The sequence below is a fragment of the Sturnus vulgaris genome, chromosome 1 (assembly GCF_052056855.1).
Source record: "Sturnus vulgaris isolate bStuVul1 chromosome 1, bStuVul1.hap1, whole genome shotgun sequence".
Taxonomy (NCBI): domain Eukaryota; kingdom Metazoa; phylum Chordata; class Aves; order Passeriformes; family Sturnidae; genus Sturnus; species Sturnus vulgaris.
In genome coordinates, this window is record NC_142243.1 from 56,347,454 (window position 1) to 56,363,480 (window position 16,027).

General features: G+C 35.0%; 1 protein-coding gene across 3 annotated transcripts in view; it reads right to left on the reverse strand.

The window, feature by feature from the left end:
* CNTNAP2 (contactin associated protein 2) overlaps positions 1 to 16,027 on the reverse strand; it is a 1,082,030-nt gene that overhangs the window by 725,967 nt on the left and 340,036 nt on the right. For all 3 annotated transcript variants that reach the window (XM_088167403.1, XM_088167401.1, XM_088167409.1), the window contains one exon: positions 7,235 to 7,345. In XM_088167403.1, the coding sequence (XP_088023529.1) occupies positions 7,235 to 7,345 (111 nt within the window). The remainder of the gene's footprint in view (positions 1 to 7,234; positions 7,346 to 16,027) is intronic.

Consider the following 16,027-nt stretch of genomic DNA (forward strand, 5'->3'; position numbering starts at 1 on the left):
CTTGAGCTTCACTCTCTACAGACTTTGTTTCTTGGATTGCGTTTTGAACAAAAAGAATGATGCATTTCCTTTCTAAACTTATTTTTTCAATGTATGAGTCTATGCTGGATATACACTGCACTTTTCTTTCCTCTTTGTGATGCTCCTTTTTCCTACACCTTCACAAAATTCACTATCTTCTTGAAATGAACGCTTGAATGTTTTTTCCAGAGGAATGAGCCAGTGCAAATATTTTCATTTGTCTTTTTAAGAACTCCTTATACAACTAATAGGTATTTAGGAAAAATATTTCATTAGGCCAGATTGTTAAAGCACAGAAAACAACTTCTGAGGTCAACCAAGTGGCAATCACAGTTGCCTTCTAAAGGGGGAGCTGAGGTGGGTTGTGGGTTATATTATAAATCAAAATTGGCTCCACAACTATCTTTTTTGAAGGTGAAGAATAAACAAAATTGATTATATGGTAAGATATGAGGCAGATAAGACAAAGAAAATTGTACACTTTTTCTGATACAAAAAAATGAGCTGAACCGAAGTTCTTTATGGATTTTAAAACAAAAACAAACCTAGAGACTGAAGTTAGCCCTACACAAAAAAAATTATTATGAGTAATACCAAAAGGAAACGTTACTAATAAAATGAAAAGGTTTCCATTTACTCTCACAGGTAACAGAGCTCCTAAAGAAGTCATGTCTTGAAATGAATAAAAAAATTAAAAACCACAAAAACAAAACAAAAAGAGCCTCAAAGAGCACAGATAACTCCCCTTATACAAAACATCAGTTGCTTGCATTCTCTCTAAAACATTCCAGAAATACTTTTTATACTGTGTATGTCACACACAAACATATTTTTTGTGGTCTATTAATAAGTGAACCAATAGAAGCTTATCTTTTTTCAAACATAAGCAACTTTCCATATTTTTAAGTGGATTTAAGTGGATAAGTAATTATTTCATAAATAAGGGCTATCAATTTGTCCTGACTTCTGAAAACCTAGTCTGATCTACACTGTTCATGAGATGGTTTTAGCAAACATACTGAAGTAGACTATAAAACCTGTGTTTATCTAAAGCAAATATTTACAGAAAGAAAACAGCAGTTTGTTTACTTTTTAAAAGGCAACCATATTTTAGTGATTTAGCTCAGCAAAAGCTCTCTTATAGACATTCAAAAGCTAAGTGGATAATACTACTCTCTCACGATTTTAACAGTTCTCTTATGCTACTCTGTACATTACTTTCAGGATCTTGTCTACTTACAAAAGATAATATATACTGTAACCTGGATAGTGAACTCCCTAACTTTTTCCTGAGATAGTTTTAACCAAAATACAATTTGTGTTGTATACAGGTATTCTTAGTCAGCTCAAAGGTGTCCTTGTCAACACAAGGAGATATCAGTATTTAAGGCCATGAACTACAGTGTGGGTGCTAACTGTACTGTTAATTTAGACAAATGTTAGTTCAGAGGGACCATCTCCTTACTTTAAGATGCATACCCAAACTAAATTCCTGGCAAGTCCTGTGAAGGTACAAACCCAAACTGCTCACACAATCAAGGCTGATGATAACTGCCCCTTCCACATTCACTCTGCTGAAAGGAAAACTACATAAAATCCTTCTTATATTCCATTATACGACAGTAATAAACAATTGGAGAAACAGTGATATTCATTATAGTATTGGAGATTTAAAAAGTGAAGATAAAAAGAGCCTAGGCTAGGTGTCCCTAAGATCCTTCAAAGGCAAGGATCTAACAAGCATCTTCACATTTTTTTTAAGAGAATTATTGCCATAGATCTGATCGACTTACTGGAAATGATCTGCGGAATAAAAGAATCATATCCCATTATAGATAAATTTTTGCATCTTCCACACAGAAGGCAGAATTTAAAACTCCACTGAAAAGAAAAACCCTGTCACAATTACACCTGTGCCAACACTTAAAATTTCTGATGCTTGTTTTATAGTCACGTTAATAACTCTGATAACAGGCCAAGGTCAGCACACAGATTAGAAGGTAATCTGAAATCTTAGCTACAACTTACACAGTGGTGCTAGAAGGACTGTTTTTTTAACATCAGCTGCTCTACAGAAACTTCCTTTCATATTATGTTATCAATTTCATTGGTAGTATCAGATTCCCTGCTAATACTGGACTTAGAACCCCTGGTTGTCAAATTTCCTCTTTTTATTCCACTGTGCAAAAGATAATTTCCACATAGCAAAAAATTCATTATGACCTTCATACTTTCTCTGTCTGCTGGGATTACTTCTGAGGTTCTGAGACTCTACTCAGTTTCAAGCAGCTTCCAATTATATTATATAATATTATATTATGTTGAAATAATGTAGAATTTTTTCCCTAAATTAAAATGGTATGAGATGGATGATAGGCAGCATTAATTCTTGTACTAGTGAGAAGTATAGGGTCTAATAGCTTGGGGACCATGAAAAGGAAGATTGATAATGCATTATATCAAACGTGTGCCAAGAATCCTTCTCATGATGTGATGCAGTCCATTGGTCCTATTGATGGTAGGTCATAAGATGTTAGACCTTATCACCTTGACATCACATATGAAAAAGTTCCTGAGGATAGATTCTAAAAAGCTGTAGAATTAACTTATTGAAAGCTCTCCTTTTCTTTGATGCCACTTTAGCTACTAAAGTGGCAGCAATAAAGACTTTTGTGGGAAAAGAGGTATGACCGAAATGGAAGGAATAGATAGTCTACTAACTAGATTCGAGTTAAAATTTGATCTGCCAGTGACTTAACGGCATATTTATGTGCCAATTGTGTTCACTCCAGTATCAGTCATTTTTAGAAAATAAAATTAATTTTTTTCGAAGATAAGACATCTTCAAATTCTCCAATATATATATTAAATTGTATTGTTTGATTTACTTGAAATTGTATAGTTTACACAGGAGGAGAATCTGAGCTAATAATTGACAGAAAACTCAAAATTATTTCTCTTAAGAAGTCCATACAAAGCAAAAAGTTTCGGGATTTTATAGCATCGAAACATTTCACAATGTTTGCATATATATAGATAAAAGTGATAGTTACAGACACAGAAAAAGAAAAGCCACGAACATTTCTCCTCTTTCATGGTGCTTTTTCCCCCTCACATAAGTTACAGACATTTCAAAAATAATCTGTACCTTTGTTATGCTAGCACTAAACAGCACACAAATAACTTTAAAATTAAAATGAAAAATATGCTAAACACTATGAAACAATAGAGTATTAAGACTTAGTGTTTAAAATGAAATATTCCCTTACTACCAAAAGGATAGGAGCTGACTACATCCAGCTTTATTTGAACAGTTGCTAATTCAGTAGTTTAAATTTTTAAGTATAAGTCTTTGCTTATAAGCCTTTAACATAATTCAGGAGCCACCACACTAACTTTGCCAACTTACATTCACTGTGAAATTCAATGCATCCTTCTCTCTCCACAGAAGTTCTGTCACAGCTGAATTTCAAAGGATCTTCACCCCCTTTTCTTTGCAGGCCTGATGAGGATAGCAGCACTTTGACCAGCATTAACTCTAGTTAAACCTCGTGATAAGTAGTAGTATAGCTGCTCACAAAGAAAAACAATAAATTTGTCTACATTTTCTGGGGCCTTCTTTTTTCCTACTTCTTTCCATGATAATAAAATGAAGGTATTTTGGTTGCTTTTATCGGCTGCTATGATTAAAAGTGCCCAAGAAGGCAGAAGAAGGAGAGTACCCCATGAGAGAGGCTTTGGGGGTCCATGAATGAGAGAGCTGGTATAATGCAGACATGCATTGTATGCCCAAGTTTTTGGCTCTTGGTGATAAAGAAAAGACAGATTCACAGTTGTAATGATCATATAAATCAAAGATTCTTACTCACTGACATGGAAATTGTGGAAACATGGAAACTTTATATATGTATTGGTATGAATTTGCAAGACACTGACAGACCTGTAGGTAACCACTTAATGTTTGTTTCTACAATCAGCCATTTTTCCTATAATGAAAATTTTCACCCACCAAAAAAGGTGAAAATTTTCACCTTTTCCACCCCCCTTCCCCCCATTCCTCCCCCCCCCGAAAAACTCCCCAGGATCTTTTTCCTTGTTTAACAAGAAATAAAGTTGAGAACTGGAACAAGGGGCAATGCATAAGAACCACCAAGTAAATTGATTTGGGGAGGTTAACATTTCTAATCAAATTTCTGTCCATCAAATCTACCTTTCATTTGAAATAAGTATGCATACTAACCCATAAGTTGTTGAAGGCTCACAGGAGTCTAAGTAGACAGATGTGGAAAATGCAAAATAGTTTCACAAACTGACAGAGAAACCCACCCTACATATACACCCTGGTGTTTTTCAGATCAATACCATTCCACAAAGATTTAATTCTATTTGCCTAAATCACTAGTTATAGGATTTATAAATGAAGTGTTATCAAACCTTAGAGTAAATTCATGGATGTTTCCCCCCTTTGAAGCCTCTTAAAAACTGCTGAAAATATTAAATTCTTTTTGGTGCACATCCTTCCAATTGCAACATTTATAGCAGGAAACTGAACCACAACTATAGTGACAACTTCAACCTTCTTAATAACATGATGTGGCTGTTCAGTGAATCAGTGTCTTAATCAATGGAATAAAATATACTATCTATTCAAATAAAGTATTTTGCCAGTATAAAGTGAAGTGCCATGAAAACAGGAAAGAAAAATAATTAGGTTGGAGAGTAGAATTTTCAAATGTGCTTTTCTTTAATTTAAGGTGTCTGGGGCTAGAGGAGGGGGAGTTCTTTCCATTTAATGACTTGAGCACAGTGTGGTTTAAATAGCATATTTGATTTGGGAATCTATTAGCTGAAAATGACTCCTTGGAGAGAAAAAATTGGATTCACTTATTACTGGTTTGATTAGCAATATCTGTAATTCCATGAAGTTGTAAAATAGCTCAGTATTAAAACTGTGGTATTTTCCATCACTTGCAGAAGCAGAAGCATAAACACAGACAAACAAGTCCCTGTGTTAAACACATTCCTGAATTCTGCAGTATTTTACTGCTACTAAGCTTAGGAAAATTATATTTATTCATGTACATAGAGCCTCAGTTTTGAAAAGTATTTGTGCTATGCTTCATATGTACTAAGAGATGGATAACAACAATCTAGCAAACTTACTATTTAAACAAAGAGATGAAACTGTATTTAACAAAGAGGTGCAACTAAATTTCCAATGAGGAAATAAAGCCAGTGTTTGATTAATGACAACACTGATCCATATTGTTTAAGAAATATCATTAAAAGAAACTGCATTGTAGTGATTATTAGGATAAGAAAGGGAAGGGTGAATATAATTAAAAGAAAAAATTAAATTCCAAATGTCAATCTGCCTTTCACTTAGAAAGGAATAAGTAGTCTTGTAAACTAAAAGGGAAAAAACTCATCTAAAAACAAAGGAAGATCCTCCCAACCAAGCTGATGCTGTTATATTTTATTAAAGTGGTTCTAGTGACCTTTTTTAAAATTTAGAACAGGGAATGGAATGGAAATGGATAGTCATACAACAGAATTCAACCTAAACAATAAGCAGTGTTTCAGAATTAATTGAAGCACCACTCCTTTCATCTAGTGACCATTTAAAGACACAAATGAAGGAACCTGACAGCATACCAAAGTGCACATTCAAACACAGTGCAACAGAAATTCTGAGAACTGCAAAAGGCATGTAACAAAATACATGGAGCACTGAAATAAAAGCCTACAACAATCATAAAACAATATCTATTCTCATTCAGAAGCAACAAACCACGTTATCTGCTAGTCTGCAGGCCCAAAACCAAAGAAATTGCCAATGCTCCTGTCTGGCCACAGGCTTTGAATCACATCTACAGGCCTGCAGCGCTAGAACTCATCAGTTACATTTTCTCTAAGCTAGTCCTTGGCTTCTGTTTAGCTCACTTACTTGCAATAGCAATTCTGTAACAACCAGTAACATAACCTAATCTATTTTACATTTAACTTAGCTATGTGATTGCATGGGCTAGGGCCTACAAGTATAACAATTTCGATATATTTCTTTACCTACCATACCTATTCTGCAGAGAATAAACTGTTTTTGTATAAAAATGTAGGGTAAAGGATGATAACAGAGGTATTAAATTATAGGCACAGCTTGACATCAGAGGAAGCAGGACTATAAGTAACTCACTATGTCAATTACTAGTTGTTAAAAGAAAGTAACTCTGGGGCCAGGTTAAAGCTGGTTTTAGAGAACAAAGAAAAAAAAAAGCAAAAAAGGAAATAAAGAGATCAAAGAACAAGAATTCTACACCTGTAAAACACAAATATACAGAGAAGTTGCAGACCAGTAAACTAAGATGGTTGTCAGGGCTCTGAGAGTACCAACAGGCCATAATTGAATTATCCAGTGGAGAAACCACTCACCCAGCCAGTGAGCCTGGGGGTCCCATTTCAGTCTCCAGGTACTACCTGAGCCACATCACAGGAATGTCCATGCCTTGACTCACTCCATATTCTTCCCCACTTGCAGATTATGTTTCCTGGCTTCACATTAGACCTGGCTCATCCCTTCCTACATGATGACCTCCAGAGAGCTGGCAGAGCTGGCAGTGCTACCAGCACTTCTCACGCTGTTTGTGGATAGGGGATGGTGCCTCAGGATCATTAAACCAGGTAGGCCATCAAATTTATGCACCTGTTCTTCCAACCACTAAGTCTGAGGCAGCTTTATTACATCTGAACAAAGAAGTATTACAGATATTACATTACAGATATATATGCAAAAGGCAAAGTTCCTGTGGTGATAGAAAACAACCTGAATGACAGCAGTCATTGCTCAGGTGGCAACAAGTTACATCAACAAATCGCATCTAAGCTGTTTATTTTTGCTCCAAGCATGGTCTTGCAAATGCTCATTTACCCAACAAAGACAGGTATACCCTTTTATGTGAAGACAATTATGCAGCTGTACTGTATGAGCCCATCGACATCAGGCATGCTGCCCATGCTGCTACACATTACTGGTAGTGTCCTTCACCCTGCAGAGAAATTACTGTCCCATACAATGAAAGAGAAATTAGTTCATAAAAACAGCCTGTTCAAACAAGCGTAAGCAACAGTATTCCGCATAAAACACATTTTCACCTTAAAAATATCATTCATCACTTTTTGAAATATCCAAATATGAAGGTTGAAGAATGCCCCTTACCTCCTCGCTTGTTTAACTTGGCATATCCTGGCACATAGCTGCTTGTCATAGATGATGAACTGCTGAAGGAGGAATGGGGTAATGCTGAGATCAGAGGTTCATCACACTTTTCTGAAACACAAGAAAAGAGATTCACTTTATGCTCTTAATCATTCATATGTATTAAGTTACAATTTGCCCTTTTTTTCGCCCCTCTGAGTGATAACACATCCCTGTTATTTTTGTACATGTGGAATGCATGTAGCTACATCACAGCTTTTCAACAAAAACTCCTACAAACACAAAAGAACAAAGCAAACAAAAACCTCACTGAGATACACACTGACATGAGAAAATAAAGACTTCAACCATTGACAAAATAAGGTAATGGTAATATCTAACCGTGAGCCATCACCCTTCTTAGGGATACAGCAACTGAACAAAAAAACCTACCCTGATATATGTGGGATGGTTTTGGTGACACAAAAAACTTGTACCAAAGAAAAGTATTATCATAACAGCTTTCTAAGAAGTAGATAAGATACACGTTTTCATTTCTGTAACAGAAGTGTTGATAAATCTGATATTTAAAAAAAAAGAAAATTAATTAGGGAACATTTATGAATGCCTATGAATTATCAGATACAATAGTTTCACTGAAAAAAAACTATACTAACTAATCCCTATAATTCATTTGAGTACTTCACTTACATTTTACCCCACTATAAAGAAGACTAACTCAGTATTAGCCTCTAAAATGGAAAAAACCCCAAATCAGTATCATAGTCTACCTAATGAAGAAAACTGTAAAAAAATCTTCTTTTGTATAATATAAATTAGAATGAAGAGAACTGTCTTAGGATTTTTCAAATACTTAATTAATGTACTGCCTTTTGTTGAGTTTTTGTCGGTATTTCAACAGATGGGAGAAATGTGCAGTTTAAATTACTCATTTACATCACAGGTAAAACTAAAAAAAGCCTTAGCCTACACTAGTAAGGCTAACCCATCTTTTTTAAACACATGCACTGCAGCACAGACCCTGCTGTAAGTGGAAATATCCTCAATTTATGTATCTAGAAAGCATTAGGTCACCATAGGTCTTCCACAACAGGTCTAAATATGCATAAACAGCATATTTAATGCTCAGCCACAACACCTAGTTTTTGGTAAAGTAAAAAACAGTAATTTGGTCAGACTGGATCACTCATGGAGACCAAATTAATCTTACCTTCTAAAGAACTTTAAGAGGGAAAAAAAGGATTCTGAGTGAATCAAGTAATATATAATGCAATTCTCCTAAAATGTGCAGTCTCACGCAGTGAAGAATAAAATTACTTTCACGGAAATAGAAATTGAAGTACAGAAATACAAAAGAACATTCCTTCAGGAATCAGCATTTTGACATTTAACAAAGAAAATAAGTGTCCTTTACAAATCTCTGAGTTAACAAACATTAAGGGGAAAAAAAATCCACACAAGCACAAGCAAGAATAAAGGGCAGCTGCTTTGGACTGAATTAAAGGATAGCTCCAATGACTTTTAAGTTCACTACCACAGTATTTAATGAGGGAATTTTGACAAGGGAAGATAAATGGATTGAAACATTATTGTTTATACCACAAACCAGAAAGATCGATTTCCTCCCTCTGCTTTGGCTACAGCAGAGCAGCACATTTGGTCAGGAGCCTGCAGCGGGATGCTCCTCACACCACACCTCCTCAGCAGCACACTGGGGCTGCACACAACTCTGACAGGGAGCAGGGATATGGCACAGAGGAAAGGCCTGTGCTTTCAGACCCTGGGTGCCAAGTTTCTTTTATTTCAGTAAAAGAGGTACAAGGTTAGAGCTAAGAATAGAAGTGAGCAGCAGACTGCCCATTTTTCTCCTAAGTGCCATAATCATATAAACGTAGAACTACTTAACAAAGCTTTTCTGAAGCATTTCTATATCTATCAGCTTATTTTCTGTAGATCATAATAACTTTTCAACTTGCAAACTGCTTATGCTGCCACTTCTTTTTTAACGTTACCTAGCTAGAGACTTGAAGGCATTTGCCATTAATCCAGTTGTCTAGGTAAAAATGGAATGAAACATTTAAAGCAGAACGACACACAATCAGAATTTAAAAAAAACAATGTAACAAAATCTCTTTAAATAATTTACATATGCTTATATTACATGATATTTACCCTTAAGGATAAAACATGTTCTCATCAGTAATGAAAGCTAAGATTGAACATGTACCTTTGTTTTGTTTTCTGAGGGTTTTAAAATATATTTTATAAAGTAAATCGCTAGACTTATACCATTTTCTGCCCCCCATAGCTTCAAACTGGGGTAGGAGAAAGAACCTACATCTTCCTGGAAAAATACTAGGATTACAAAAACTTGGTTACAAAAAATGTGTTCAACTTACACAATTTGATTTATTGCCAATAAAATGTGAGGCTAGTGCTTACTATAGTCTGAAAATATTGTGAAATAAAAGATCTATCTTAAAACATAAATAAACTTTCCAAAAGTTATTTTAAAAATGTGAGCAAATTCTTCATTTCTGCAACAGAAATAAACATAGATTTTTGACTCTGGGCTCAGAAAAAGCATGACAGGTAGAAAAAACCTCTCCCAACAACTGAAGCTCATCAGAAGTTCAGATCTTTCACTTGTTCCAGTAGCTATTGAGAAAATCCCCTCCTTTTAATTTGACAGCTGTTATATTTGTCTACTACTGAAGATGCACAGAAGGAAATACGGAAAATTTATTTGGAATGAGTATTAGTTTCTAAATCATTAATGGTCTGCCTTATGTCTGTTTCACTAACCCATAATCTTGCATTCAAAAGAATAAGACAGAGAAGCTTAACTTAGTGATAAAATAAAAAAAAATAAAATCCCACAGGAGGCATCCCTCTATTTGCCACTGTGGTCACAATTTTTACACACAGTCATGAATATGCTTCATGTGATGTGCATGTGCTTCTGAATTATTTAATCTGAGCCCTCTGATTTCTTAATTTGATTGTAATCATCCATACTGTGGTGAGGGCTAGGAAAAAACCTCGAGCTGATACCGTTTGCCTTCACTGCTGTTTAGAACTGTAATCCTGTCCTATGTCTATTTCAACATATCAACAAATAAGGAAAAAATTCTCATTGTTTTAAAAAACCCAAACCTCCCAATCTGCCTGCTCATTTAGGAAAATGGGAAATTCACCATAAATGTGTATGAATTATAGGGAGGGATTATATTTCAGATTAATAGACTTATAAAGTTATTGCATCTCATAATTAACTTGTGACTTTAGGTCCAACAGAACAAAAGTTAAAAGACTGCAGAATATGAAATACTGTTATACCACAGATTTAAGAGGGAAAAAAAACAACCTTGGGAACCTTTTGTTCTTCCAGTGTCATAGACAGGTAGAAGAATTATAAAACAAAGACCTCATAAAATCAGGCCTTGCTCTGCTAAATTATTAGCTTGCTTGTCACTTCTTATAAGCTAAGTGGTTTGCAAGTTCCCGCGTGGAAACAGTCTTGGGAATCAGGGTTTGTTAACACAACAAATTATTCCTGGGTGAAAAACAACTGCACTTGGGTAAACAGTGGTTTGTCCCATGAGAATCAGTGAAGAAATATGTAAACAATTTAAGAATGGAGAGATTAGATGAACAAGTGAAATACCTTTTACTAACCAATAGAATAATTGGCAAGAAAGCTATTAACCAATTAAAATTGCATACAAGGTCTGTAAAAACTGTATAAAATGAGTTGCATGCATAAATTTTTTTTTCTGCATGAAGAAAATGCAGTCTCAGCAGATTTATTACAACATTCCAGCAGTTTTATTTATTTCCTGCAGAATCCAATTTTTTGCTTACTGTAACCAGAATCATATATACCTTTCTGTTACTGAGGTATAATAGCCTTCCCCATATAAGTCAATGCATTGTGCCTTGTTAATCAATTACAGAGCACACTCTCCTGCCAGCTTCACAGCGCTATCCTCCATACTATTTATCTCAGTGATATATTAACAGCCCAGGCAGCTTAGGTCCATTTAAATGTTAACTTTTTGAAGAAAAAATACACTTCCACTCCACTCTATTCTGTTTACATCAAGAGAACTGATAACTTTGTCACAAGTACGATGACATTTGCTATTCTGACTTCCTTATTCAGAAGGAAATAACAAGTATATATCCATCAAAAACAAGTCGTCTTAAGATTCTAAAAATTAGATCAATGGAATGAAGGACACCTAATGTCATTGAACACAAATGCAAAACATATGCAATCTCCAATCTTTAAATTCCACAAGGCCTCAAGATCATTGAAGCAAAAGTGTGCTGTGCACTTGCTCTGTTCTTACATGTTTTCTCAGGCACCTGGCTACTGGAAACCAAATAGCAGATGAGATGGATCTCTTGTCCTATCAGCTGCAGCATCTCATATTTCTGGTGTTCACACTCAACAAAACAAAGAAAATATATCTTCCCATTCTCTCCTTTTTATATATAAACTGTAAAATAGTTTTACAGTCCATTTATATCTTATTTTTATACCCTACCCATCATGCTGGATAAGCTAAAAAAGGCCCGTTTCCTATTTTGCCTCCAATTGCTTTAATTCCCACTTACTAGTCTATGAACTATTTGGGGAATAAGGACCACATTATTTGAAGGGACAGTTGTTGATTGCAGCACAAAGCCGACCATACACACACAAACTCTCTTATCAACCCAATAGGTTATTAAAGTTTATCCTCACTATACCAGTCACTTCAATGATTTTTGATGGGAAAAGCAGAGTAAAATACCTTGATGCTTCGCTTCACAGAAATCTGTTCAAATGCTTCCTGATCAATAAACAGGTCACCTGTAAAGTTGCTGACATATGATATCAAAGTAGTCTGAGTAGATGAAAAAAAATCTGCAGTTCATCTGTGTCTTCTTGACATTTGTATCTAGCAGTAGATTAGAATGCATACAAACTATCTAAAAATACCAAGAAATGGGATTTTTTATGAACAGGTATTTTTTATGAACAATTTGGAGCTGCATCAGAGGGTCTCCCAGAAGCTCTTTCAAAGTCAGCAAAGTAAAAAGACAGTTATGATGTGTACAGTGGTTCTTAATATGAAAAATATTTGGATACTGTTAACTGTAACTTATCAGAAATAAGTGATGGTGACTTACTAAGTATGCTTTTGAATAAGAAAGGCTTTTACATCATATGATCCAGTGTGCACTGAAGAACATGGCTTTAAATAAATATCAAATCCCAAATCTGCAATTCACCCCTCCTCCTTTAAAATCTTCAGTCAAGATTTCCTATCAAATTATAATCTAGGACTACAATTTTGCTGAAGGATAGATTTAAGACATAAACATGCCACCAATAAAAAGTTTACTCAAAAAAACTCCATAGGTATATGTCAGAAATTAAGAACTCAAAAGCTGAACAATATAGATTCAAAAAGGCAAATGACTGCAATGTCAATATTATGTTCTGAATTAAATATAGCCGTAGTAAATTGCGAACAGATGATGAAAGAGATGATTTAATCTGAATCAGCACTGAAAAAAATATCATAGCCAAGAAGTATCCAGAGCCCTGACTCTCTAACCAAAAGTCCTAATCAGTTCTCTCTTACACTAGACAAACAGAACATTTACAATACAAACCACAAAATCTGAATTATTAACAGTATATCCAACTCATTAATTATATAAGAATGCCTGTCAAGTGTAGGGGGAAAAGTGGTTATAAGCAATTTCAATCTTTACTTGTAATGCAAGACTCCTGCTTTAAATATGAATTTCAAGATAAATGCTAGGGCACAAGGGAAAGAATAATATCATCTGGGTTTAATTTGTACAGTGTCCAAAAGGCCAGTTATCCTAAACACATTTTTCTTCTCCAATTTGAATATGTAATTTCACCGTTGTGTGCTAAGGAGGAAGAATAAGCCACCAAGTACTTCTGAAAAGCAGTCATGAGATTGCAAGGGCACTCTGAAAGGTGGGTAAGTACATATGGGAACTGGCATATCTCCAATGACAACCAACAAGAATATTAATGCAGCTGGTTTGGATTGCACTATATTATTATGCTGAGACAGCCTCACTTTCCATATAGAATGGGCATGTTTTATAATCCAAAATGAATGCTAGAATACACCAAGTTTAATTCACAAGCCTGTGTCTCCCCAAAGAGTAGAAAAAAGTAAGCACAAGCTGATAGAATATTTTATGCACTATTTCAAATGAACTTTTAAAGTGGTGCAAGCCAAAAAGCAGGAGATACTTCAAAGCAGCTCATCATCAATGGCAACCCCTTTAAAAATCAAACTTAGAAGCAGGTGTTATTGAGCACAGGCTGTCACAAGTTTAATTTCAACCCGTGCCCTGTGTCAAAACCCTGCTGCCTGGTATGATATTTCTCTATCCAAACTTCAGATCATATGTGACAGGAACACAGGTAATGGCTGAAAAAAGCCAGGTAGGGTATACCTCATGCTCTCAAGTACTTAAGTCAGAAAGAAATCAGTGAAGAGTTTATCAAAGACAACCTTCTCTTATGGGGAAAACAAATACTTACCTGTCAGGTGTATTTGCCAAAGGTACCAGCCTTTGATACATTTGAAGTGGTTCAAACAAACAACCTTCTGCCTTTTGTATGTTTTATTGTGCTTTTATTGGCTTGGAATACAGTTTAAAAAAAATCCACCACATACTGCTACTGTCTTTTTCTCCTTCTTAGGATAAGAAGCTTACTTTACTACTCCCCAAGTTTCTTGGACCTCTTTATCTAGATACTAAATAGGGATGATGGTTGCTAAAGTAGAAGCTTAATTTTTCACCCTTTCCTGCTCCATGTATTTTTTATATTGCAGAAGCTGGCAGATTCTCTACATGACTGACATTTCACACAACACTCTTGATGGACTGTTAGGGAGACAAATTCACATTCAGCTTCATGAACGAATGAGCCCAAGGGTCAACTGAAGCTTTTTTGCAAGTATTACTCAAGGTCAACTCTAATCTAAAAGATTAGAGCAGCTCATATTGATTACCTGGGATATTTCATATTCCACTTCAAGTTGCATACCATCAATAGAGATAATACATTGTTGCTCAAAAGGTTAGCTGTTGCCAGAAAGAAAATGTAGCAGCCCTGTTTCCCACTCCAAGGTGAAGCCATAGATTACATTAATTTGGTGGTCTTCACACAAACCTTAAGCATTAAGGTTACTTGTTTTGAGGTTTATATCAAGCCTTTCTTTAGAGCTCTGTAAGGAAAGGAAAACGTCTCAGGTAATGTGTTTTCTTTTATGGTGGCTACTTTGCTCAGAGCCAGCAGACAGACAGTAACATCTGATTCTTTGTTCTGGTTCTGAATCAGGAATTTGTCTTTGGGCAGTACTGGATGCATCACCAGGGCCATTTCTAAAAGTGCATGTGGATGCCCAAAGACAGACAGTACTTTACAAGATTTTCCAAAGTATCTTTTTACCTGAACTTCATTTCTGATACCTATTGATCAGTTTTTAGAGCGGCCAATGACTTATTAATCTTAAAGGTCATAGTATGACTCCAAGTTTTGGTTCCTACAAATCACTATCCTATTTCATCACAAGGCCCAGGTCATTAATAAGTAAGAAAACTTTCTTAGTTTAAGGAATTTTTAATAAACTGTTTTAAACATCATTGGAGAACATTGGAAATTAAAATATCCTAAGAATTGCATCAATATGCAATGTACTATATGACTACTATGAGACATTTCTGGATGCTATCATCAAGTGGCATACAACACAATCCTCAGTAGTCTCCAAGCTTCTCTCTTTAACCACTGAAAATGAGAAAAGTGTTAAAGCTAATATCATTAATTAATGTGATTTACAACTTACCCACAGATATTAGGATTTTTTTAAATTAAATTATTCAGTATGCAATCATTGTAAGTATAAATTTATGAAAAGCAGCCTTCTGAAATTAAAATTTATCAAAATTTCAACTTCTCACAAAGGAAAAATAGAAAACTGTATCAAAAAGTTGCCTAATTCATTTTCCACAAATGTATCCCTTTAAATTCTTCATTTACCAAAATTCATATTTAATTTAATACTTTACATTTGGAAAGGAAAAGGCATATCAAAATTAAATGTATGCATTATTTTATCATTTAGAAAAATTCAGTTTTAATTAAAAAAAATTTCTTTTTATAGTGTCTGAGCTTACCTACAATAAGACTACTTAGGCAGCTGGTGTTGGCTGGAGTTTGTGGTTTGACTTGTTTGGATTTTTTTGTTGGAAGAGAGTGGACAGCAGAAGTCTTTACATCACTCTAAACCAGCAACACATCTGGATTGCCTTTGGTCTATTTTAGAGCCTACAGTCCATTGAGAATTCATCAAATGTTCCCACCCTTGCTACTGTGTCTTTTATGAACACATTTGTAAACTGTTTTGCACCCTATGAAACTCAGAGTTGTATGAGAAACCTGTCTCTTTTTGTTCATTTGACAGATCTCCACTACTCAGATCAATGGCACCTGGAATAACTGAAAGTCAGTCAGTCTAATTCTATGCTTGGGCTTTCATTAAATTGTCTTTAGTGCATAAGCAAGAGTACACTATCAGCTCTATGCAAAGTAAAACTCATGAATATTTCCATATTTTTGTATATCCAACCTCCGATGCCTCTTCAGTTACTAGCCTTCTAGCATGCAAATATAGTTCTTCACCTTTTTTACTACTGAAAATACTTGAGCATTTTGAAGGATTTTTACAGCAAACGAAGCTC